The sequence below is a fragment of the Epinephelus fuscoguttatus genome, linkage group LG17 (genome assembly GCF_011397635.1).
Source record: "Epinephelus fuscoguttatus linkage group LG17, E.fuscoguttatus.final_Chr_v1".
Lineage (NCBI taxonomy): Eukaryota > Metazoa > Chordata > Actinopteri > Perciformes > Serranidae > Epinephelus > Epinephelus fuscoguttatus.
The window spans coordinates 25725824-25736143 of record NC_064768.1 but is presented as its reverse complement, the minus strand read 5'-3'; the positions used below and the strand labels follow the sequence as shown (position 1 = coordinate 25736143).

The 10320-nt window shown below is 40.6% G+C and overlaps 1 protein-coding gene across 1 annotated transcript; it reads right to left on the bottom strand.

Annotated features, from left to right (window-relative positions):
- Positions 1-2412: 2412 nt before the first annotated feature.
- Positions 2413-9988, bottom strand: LOC125905291 (cartilage associated protein). Its single transcript, XM_049603201.1, has 7 exons — positions 9397-9988; positions 6995-7144; positions 6315-6486; positions 6038-6166; positions 5787-5932; positions 3331-3414; positions 2413-2803 (listed from the first exon to the last, which is right to left on the bottom strand). Exons 1-7 carry the CDS (start codon positions 9856-9858, stop codon positions 2726-2728), a joined length of 1221 nt encoding a protein of 406 aa, XP_049459158.1. The 5' UTR covers positions 9859-9988; the 3' UTR covers positions 2413-2725.
- Positions 9989-10320: the final 332 nt, after the last annotated feature.

Genomic DNA, 10320 nt, shown 5'->3' with positions numbered 1-10320 from the left:
CGGTTGGTTGATGCAGCTCTGTAGAAAGAAAATCATTCCCTCATGAAACTGCTCACAATAAGGTCTGTGGATTATCTTGAGTAACCGGGTCATGATTTCTGGAAAGAGACATTGCTGTTGAGTTTTTCAAATGAATTATTTGAGTGCTTTGAGCACAACAAGCTGAGTGCCATCTAGTTCCATTATATTAGACAGAAGGCAGGCATCTCTACTTCCTTTATCTCCAGCACTCGGCAGATAACACCAAAACAATCTAGACTGATAAATAGCACTACAGGTAAGAGGACAAATGTGTATTTTTGATTTGAGGGTGAACTGTCCCTTTAAAATCTATTTTACTGCCCTTTACATCACCTACTATTAAATAAAGCTGTTAAAACAACAGTACTGTACTCAAAATAGCATAAATAGTAGATTATTGATCAATGACCTGTCTGGTCACACACCAGGTTTGCTGCACGATCCATGAATTGATGATCCATAATTATCATGATACCAATATTAAATGTGGGTTTAGGATCCCCCGATTTATGTGCAAAATCATGGCATGAAAGCAAGAAAGCAAGGGTTGTTTTTTTTTTACATTGCTGGCTCTCATTCACATTCTCATTATTTCTCCCTATGTGTTTCTCCCTCATCTCAAACAGCCTGATGTGTGTGATGTCAGGATGAATTTTGTACTGTACATGTGTTCTCAAAGTCACGATAAACTTCTAAACATGTGGTTTTAAGTCTTGATAGCTGTTTTTATTTTTTGCGAGGGCACAGTAAAGATCTCAAACTGCACGGTCCATTGTCCGTTGTTTAGCATTCATTGTGTACGTGTGTGAAAGTGACTGACTTATAATATTGAGGTGTGACTTTGCCCTGTGACCTTGACTCCTCACAGTCAGCCTTTTCTCTTAACTTTTAACCATTACCGGCCATTATCCCCAATTTCTTTGTGACGTGCTCCAAAACTGTTTAAAAAGAACAAAGAAGAATGTTTAAAGAGAGGAGGGCAGATGAAAGTTAAAGCATTGGCAGGGGGGAGGGAGAGGTAATAAAAGAGACAGGTAAATACAGGCAGGAGAGGAATGAGGACACAGAGAGAGATACAGTAATACAGCGAGAATGTTCCCCTGTGGGTTTTTAACATCGCTGTGTGACAAACTACACAGAGACTCAATGTTCAAACATGATTAAACAACTCAGTGTTTTCTCTGGATGCCTCTCGGCTCAGCACTTCAGTCTGAAGGATCCTCGCAAACATCCTGCTGTATTGAGGCTCGAGCCAAAAATCAGTGGACTGAAATATTCAAATAATCAATAAGTTAATCATTTAAAGGAATACCTCAATTTCCAAATGACCATTTGTAAATTAGTTACTCCCCCCATGTTATGCTGAATTTGTGAGAAAAACTTTTTCTTGCCTCCACGGTGAATGAAGAATCCAAAAACTGAGAAAATTCATTTTGAACTGAAGTCATAGGCGACCATGTTTAATAACAGCAAACTCTCACACGGCTCTTGCAGTATAATCCAAGTCTCATTTATCCAGTTGTATGCTCAATACTTCCCAAACAGGCAGCCATTTCTGATGGGAAACTGAACAAAAAGTGAAAGGTATCTTTGCTCTCCTCAAAGCCAGACCACATTGACAAAACCAGCGATTTTATCTTCGCTGAAAACAGGACCTGCTGGTGTACCACTGCCTCAATTAGTTAGTTTGTTTCTGTAATTGCGTGACTTTGAAGTTTCTGTAGGTTCGTTCCAATTCACCAAAGTCACACATTAAGGCAAACAAACTAACTGGTCGAGGCAGTGGTAGACGAGCACTCCCCATTTTCAGCAAGGTAAAATCAAAGTTTTTGTCAATGGAGTCTGGCTTTGAAGAGAGCACAGATAAATTTCACTTTTAGTTCACCTCCCCATAGGAAAGGGCTGTTTGTTCAGTGGTGCTGAGCATACGACTGCATAAATGAGACTTGGATTATACTGCACGAGTTGTGTGAGACTTTGTAAATGGATGTTTTGATACAGTTTTGCTGTATTCATCATGAATTTGCTCCATTTTTGGATTCTTCGTTCAGCGAGGAGGCAAGCAAGAAAAAAAGCTTTCCTCATGGATTCAACGTAACACAGGGTGAGCAACTGATAAACACACGATTATTTTGGGGGATGAATGATTCCTCTTCGTCTTCTGTTACAGTAAATTTATCATTTTTGGGTTCTCGATGGTTGGTTGGACAGAAAAAGAAGACATGAACTTGGACTTTAGGGAACTCGGATGAGCATATTTCACCACAGACCAAACAAATAATATATTAGTTAAAAACATACTAGCAGATGCAGCCCTAGACAAAATGGGCGTTATTCACAAATTACCACATCAGCAAAACAATCAACTGTAGTATAACAACGACACTGTAATGATTATTTGCCGATGTTAGGCAAGTTTTATTCTCCTTTCATTGTAAAAAATGACAGTATCTGACAGTATACATGATTCACAGTGGAGGAACGGATCCTTTAAGCAGTGAGTAAAAATATTTCTATCTCTATTATCATCATTGTTTCTTAATCATTTAGACCACCGTGCTGTATGTCCATACCACTGAGCAGGATGTTCAATGCACGAAATAGGAAATTAAAACATATTCAGGGTGTGGATCTGCAGGTAACAACACAGTGACCAATCTTTTGCAAATCCCAATAAATACAAACTGGGGGTTGTTGTTTTGTTTCAGTCTTTCGGCGGAGACTCCAATCTGGGCATATCATCGTCGTCCAGGAACTCATCTATAAACTCCATCACCTCTCCCTGCAGACACACATGAGGAAGAAAAAACAACAACTCAGGAGGGTCTGTTTGAAGTGCATTAGCATAAATCCTCCCACTTGCAGTACTATCTGTGATTTCTCATACCTGGCATTACTAAAGAGATTACCGTCAAGAGCTGAATGGTGTTTACCACATACAGCATGTAATCCTGGCTTATGTTGGGTTGCCCTGATGGCCACGGTCCTTGTGCTGCATCATAACAACTTAAAGAAATGCCAGTGTCATGCTGCCACCCCAAGGCTGTGTGCCATATTGCAGCCTGATAAACACAGGGCCCACATTGTACTGCAGGGCATCATGTGACCTGACTGAAGAATCCAGGGTTTTTCCATAAGTTACACAAGGACAAATCCTAATCCAAACTCTGACTGCTTCCATGGGAGTCATGCAGGCCTGTTTTTAAGAATACACTGTAATGTTCCTAACACTTGACTGTAGATAACCTCCTGCCTCGAAGCATCCTGTGATGCAGCAACCCACAGAAGCGTGTAAACAAAGGCACGCACCTCATCGTCGCTCACAAGGCGCTGTCTGGCGAACTCCAACATCTGTAGCTGCATGGTGGTCTGATTGTAGTACCGCAGTGCCTCCTGTAGCACACACATAGGAGTACAGCAGGTGAAATGTGTGTTACTGTGAACCAAGAAGTGCTAAATCAATTTCACATGTAGTTAGTCCGGGGAACCTCAAAGGAAATATGCCTACATGCTTTTCATGCAGAGCTACATGTGAAGATTGATAGCACTCTCATGTCTGTCCTTTAAATATGAAGCAGTTTAACACAAGAGCCTGGAAACAGATAAACAGCTTCCCTTGTTCTGTCACAAAGTCTGCGCCTGGCCAGGAAACAGGCGCACACACACAGCAGCACCACAATTTGTTGTTTTCATGCTTCAGTTTTTGTACAGATTAAAAAACAAGATTTAACATGTTAATCAGTGAGCTTTCAAGGCTAATTTTTCTTTTTAATTCCCCTCAGACACAGCCGGATTAGCTGCTCTCCTCTGTTTCAAGTCTTTTTGTAATGCTAAGCTAACAGGCTGCAGATAGTGGCTTTATATTTACTGTACAGACATGACAGTGGTGTCGATCTGCTCATCTAACTGACTAAAAGACTCTTTAGGTTACCTGTTAAACCCATTTGAACACTTAAAGCAGTATTTGCTTTCTTGCCACCAGTAACTGTAGATGTAGTCTAACACTTGGCCTACATGTCTAGCAGTTAAATATAACGCTACAGCTAGCAGCCAGTTCAGTAAGCTTAGTATAACGCTACAGCTAGCAGCCAGTTCAGTAAGCTTAGCATAAGGATTGGAAACAATGGAAAACAGCTAACATGGCTCTGTCCAAATGTGGGTCATTCCTGTTATGCAGCAACATTTCAGCCTCAAAACTTCATGTTTTTTGTATTATATAACAAAAGCAACACATTTAACTGTCAAGAAAACATATTGATCTCAAGCACTAACATAATAATTGTAAGTGCCTTTTATCAGTGAGACGTTTCTTTTATTGTTAAGTGGTATGACTTGTTATCACATGGAGAGAAATATGTTTTATTGTAATGTTGAAGTGGTTGATAAACATGTAAGGTTACTTAATTCCTGTATATTTGATCTCTGTGAATCTTTATATTGGTCCTGTGCGGCTACCGTACAAATGTGATGAACAGGAAATGAAGCCTTATTGTGAAATGTTCAGCTTGAGAAAATAAATGAGATCGGTGTAGCAACATAGTTGCTCTACCGTTAGGATGTTGCTGTTGCTGCCAAGCTGACTCAACACCGTCTCCTGCTGTCACTAAGACGTGGTTATTTATAGAAGTGATTTAAGATGAAGACGGCTATGCAGACTAAAAATAGCCACTACAATAATCTTTATGGGTGGACTGGTTTATATGGGTCTATAGATGTAACAGGGTGGAAAATTTGAAGCGAAATTAGCCTTAGCTATGTGAGGGATCCAGATTTAGCGAGCTAACCGTCTACATATAAACAGAACTTTTAAAACTTGTAAGAGGATGTGAAGTTAGTCGATCAAAAGGATTGACTAACTTTATTTAAAATTTAGCCCAACAAGATGAAACTTTAAGAGTGTGACAAACATTATTAACTTCATGAAAAATTAACAAGAAAAAAAAGAAATGAGTGAAAGTTTACTGAAGTTTACATACCTCATTTCCTGAAAATGGTCTCAATGTAATTGTTGTATTTTTTTTTTAGTTTTGCTGCATTTTGGCCCAATTGTTTTTCTTTTTTCTTTTTTTTGCCTGTTTGTTTTATCTCACTTACTGCTATTGCTATTATTGCCATTTTTTTTACTGTCATTGTTTACTTTCATCTGATCTTGTTAAGCACTTTGGGCTGCACCTGTGTACGAAATGTGCCATATAAATAAATCTATTATATATTTACTTATTTGGAGGTTGAGAAACTACAAAATAACAAGTTGGAAAATGACCTCAGGGACACAGTTAATTTTGAAAATGGTAAAAAAAAATCATAGAGAGTCTAACATGCCTCACAAAATATTAAAAGAATATTTGGAGGGTTTTTTTTTTAAATTTATTTTATTTTTTTTTATAATTTTATGGTTTACAGTTCACGTAGAAGGTAAATACTTTCCACTAGAAACAATAAAATCGAGTATTTGCCAATAAGAAAGGTCAGTAGAGTAAAAGAACATATATACTTATTCAGATATGTATTATCTGTGTTTATATGATAAAGACTAATCTATAATTTAAGCCATTTGATATTAATATTTGAAACATTTTATAGAAAATATGAGGACGTAATTCATGAGGACAGAAATGTTGCTGCATCACAGAGAGGCCCATGTAACAAAATCTGCCTGCCAGCCACCCGAAAGCTCTCTTAACATGTTGTATCTCATTTGTTTAATCTATAAACTAAAGACAGGGTCTGCGTGAGTGAGATTTGTATTTGTTAAAATGTCTCACTGATCTGGGGAGGAAGTCCTCTTCTGTCAGATCCCACTGCTTTTTGTGAAACTTGTAGTAGGCCACGTTATTGTTCATGACTTCATCATTGGGGTCAAAGAGCACGTAGCTGGCTGCACATGGTACTGCGTTCTTCAGGTCCTTCACTAAAAACAACAACAACAAAAACACAGCATTTAAATTTAAACCTGGGATCCTCCTTTATTAAAGTCATAACACAGCGGACCTTAGGGAAACAACATGCTACTCACATTTGTAATAGGCAAACTGCAGGTAGTGGTACATGGTGGCCACAAACTTCTCGACGACGAAACCTCCTACGACAGGCGTCAGGTCACTTTCACAGCTCACTTTCCTGTTGAGGACCTCTATATAGTGATCTGTAGAGAGAGGATTAAAGTAATATGGAAAAAAGAAGACAGATGCAAAACAGGTATTTAACAAAAGAGAAACACAGTGATAGACGACCAGGTCAGCAAAAATAGAGTCAAAGCTGAAGTACTGCAGAGGAGACAGGTGTGAACTGACCAGCTATCGAGGGGTAGAAGTCTTTAAAGTCTTTGACGTCTCTGGGGCCCTCGGATGCTGCCAAACACTCGTCGTAGACCTTGAAGAAGTCCCGCAGAGCCAGCTCCATGTCTGACACCGAGGTACGGAAGTTTTCTCCATTATACGCCCGCACTGCACGCACAAACAGCGTCTGCGGCGACACACAAACAAAGGAAATTATGTTCATTCTGGGCATGATTTCATTACTGGAGTGTTCCACATGGATGTCTTATTAAAGTCAGTGATATTTTTAATGATATAATTATATTTAATTGTCTGTGTGGAGCGATGACAGGGACGAGTGTCTACACTGCGGACTCCTGAAGAGATACATGTTCATTTTGGTTCAGTCAAACTCTAAAATCATTGAGGTGTTTATTTCATAGTTAACGACTGTAACAAGTTCAGGTTTATTTGTCATTCATACTAGGGCCACGACAGCCCTGTCAGGGACCACTGAAGGCCCCATTTTGGGAAGCACTGGTCTGAATGAATCGCCCCATGATGTGGCGAGCTTGGCCGGTTCACCACAGGCTGCTACCCACAGAGCCAATAATAGAACGATTTTTATATGTGTGCGTGTGTGTTCACAAAGACTGTGGGTTTGGGTGTGACTCTTCACATGTATGCAGCCTGTGTGTGCACGTATATGTGTGTACCTCATAGGATTTAGTCTCCAGGTCTTTGAGGTGTTCATCAGCTCCGGGCAGACTCTTGTAGTAGGCCATGTTCCTCTGCATCATCTCATCATCTGGGTGTTTCAGCAGGAAGGTGTGGGCAGCAGACACCGCCTTGGCCACATTGTTGGACTGGGGGAAATAACACAAACACACATTGTTTTGCTGTGCTCATCAGTGGAGGAAATAATATAAATGAGATGCTAAAACTAAACTGGAGCGGCGGTGGCTCAGGAGGTAAAGCAGCCGTCTAATGGGAAGGTCAGTGGCCCAAAGTGTTGGTTCCTCTGCGGTTCTTTGGTGTGGATTGAAGAGTGAACTTTTTAAGCCCCTGTATTGTTCTTTGGTGATTCTCTACTGGTACACTAAACTAAACTAAGCTGAGAAACCAATCGAGAACCCTTTAAGTCCGTGTGATGTTCTACAGAGATTTCCTTACTGGTTCTTGAGGTTAGTTTAGTTTACTGGGGAAAGAATAAAAACACTACATTAAAACAGCCTACAAGATTTTTTTCTGTAGGGAAAGTATAACTATACTTAAAAACAGATATATTTCAAACTAAATGGGCACCTTTTATTTCATATCTTTTTAAATTATCTACTGGACTCTTTGACCTCCCATTTAGACATTTTAAGACATTCAAATATGGACCATCAAATGGTGGACGATCAAAAATGGACATTGAAATCTTGAAAAGATTCGCTATCCAAACAGTAACTCAAATGAAAAATTCCAAAAGGTTTGGGGCCCCTTTCTGAAGCACTTTCAGAGTTGCCAGTTAGTCTAATGATTTTGTGTTTGTTTCTTGGTCTTGCTGCTTTCTGTCAGTGTACACTCTGATAAAGTACGCCATCATTCTGAACCGCCTTTACATAGACATCCCTCCTCCTCTCTTTTAATATTGAGCCTGACTTTCAGCGTATCTGTCATTTTAAAAAAAATGTATTCAATTTTTTGCACTATTCAGGAGATGGAGGACCGTCCTACTGACGATATCCCGGCTGTTATTAGGGGTTTGGGTATGGGGTACGAGGATTGTGATTTGATGTCAAGTTTTGTTCCCCATCACACATATGCTTTAAGTTTAATATCTGCTGTGAACATGCTTTGTGCAATCCTGTTAATACTGAATAAAAAATATTATTTATTAAAAAAAAGGACACTGAAAAGATCACAAGCTCCACGGACTCTTTTATGCATGGGCTGTGTCTGTGAACATAATGACTGCACTGTGAGACTGCATTTAACTTGTTGAAAATAAAAAGAAGTTAAAAAATAAACAGTGTATTTCCACAGAATAACACATTAAAGCACTGGACCCTTTGTGCCTACATGTACACAAAACTACTTCAGGTTTGAAAATGTAGCATACTATGTTTCCCAGTGAGCATTTTAAAACGAATCACTCATATTTAAAATAAAAGTGTTATTTAGAAGCACACTGACTCATCCATGGTGTTATCTGACATCATTCAAGCGTCCCCAGACTCAGAAATTAAAAAACAATATCATGCTACTCAGTCTCAGATGGTTCTATAGCACTATTTGGCAAGGCTGCTGGATCCTTTAGAAGATGGGTGCCATATCGCACCAAAACAGGGTCTCCTATCATGTTTAGAGTGTCCACATGTTGACGTGTCCTTGAGCAAGACACTGAACACCAAATCCAATTGCTGTGGCTGCTGGTGTGTGTGTGTTTGAATGTTTATCTGAGGGGCAGGTGGTGCCGTGTATGGACGGCACCAGTGTGTGAATGTGTGCTAATGGGTGACGCAAAGCCCTCTAGGTGTTTTCTAGGACTAAAAAAGCACTATAGTCCATTTATCATTTACCAGTGTGATACACTACAACTAAAAACCAATAAATTATTTATGAATAGCTATGAATCATAGACTGTATTTTAGATAATAAGAAATGAATGTTGTTTCTGTACAATAGGTCAATCGGCTTGTTAAAAGTATTCAGGTTTCTTTTATTTTGTCACCCCTCTGTATGAATGTTGAATGTGAATAAAACGTAATAACCTAAATTTTAAACTAGTTCCCTTGTGGAGGAGATGGCCAGTAAAATGTCCTTATGTGTCTTTATTATTTTGCTTCTTCAAAGGGAGAACAAGAAAACTGAAGCACTGACAGGTAAAAGTTCAGCACCTCTTGCAGCACAGACCCCCCTGTGCATCCGTGGCACGTAGATGACGTCAGAACACGTTTCAGGGGGAAAAAAGCAGTGACGTTAAATAGAAACTGTGGATACACTGAAAACCATCACCTTATACTAGCATTGGATCGTGATAAGGTCAAACAGAAATTTAAACGCATACAAGTCCAGGGTTTGGGACCTTTGACCCCCCTGGTGACCCCACATATTTCACATATTTGCTTACTTTGAAGTAGGCGAACTGTAGGTATCTGTATGGCTCTCTCTTCTCAAACTCATCTATGGTGTCCCGGCTGGGCATGGTCTGCCTGAAAGCGGGCAGCCCCTGTTTGCATCGCTTCAGGCACTGCGCCCTCTTCATGACGTTCCCAAACGCCCGCAGCTCTGGAAACTCCGCAAACTTCTGCTCGTCGTCCAGCCGGACGGAGCTGCAGTTGAGGTTGCAGAAGGCCTCGCTGTCCCGGAGCAACCGGTACAGCCGCAGAGACACCTCCATGTACTCCACCGTCTCCTTCCACTTCTCTCCGGTGTACTGGTCCAGCGCGTATTTGTACGCGGACTCCAGGGGCATCAGCTCATTTCTGGGGAAACTCCTGAAGCTGTATTTTTCATACTGAGAGTTCACCACAGAGTTGGAAAGTACGATTAAAAGCGCCGAGAAGAGCTGGGCAGAAGTGGAGGGTGCCATTTTTGAGTTTGGGAGATGGGCTGGGATGATCCCGGAGTGGGTGCGTGGGACCGCCTCAAGTTCCACCACGTATCCGGACAAAAGCCTCCCCACCCCCGGGCACAGGGCTGGAACAGCCGCTGCAGCGGGTGGGGGCTGCTGGAGCTGCTCCTCCCACTGAATCACACAAGTAAATCACTGCTGTTGTTCTGTCCTTTTACAGAGCAAGTAAAAACCTGACAGGCAGCAGAGCTCATAAACCATAAAATAACACCTGGGGGAGACTCTCTTGTATTTTAGGTAAAGAGCAAATGTATTTGCCCGTTATTTTATATTTCAGGACTAACAAAATATATTCCATGAAATACTGCTCTTTAAAGTTTAAACTTGTTTCCTCTCGGTCACCAATTAAACCCCTGGTGAAATTGTCCCACCCCCTCCCACTGCCACGTAGAGACATTCCTGTGTGGTCTCCACAGGCCT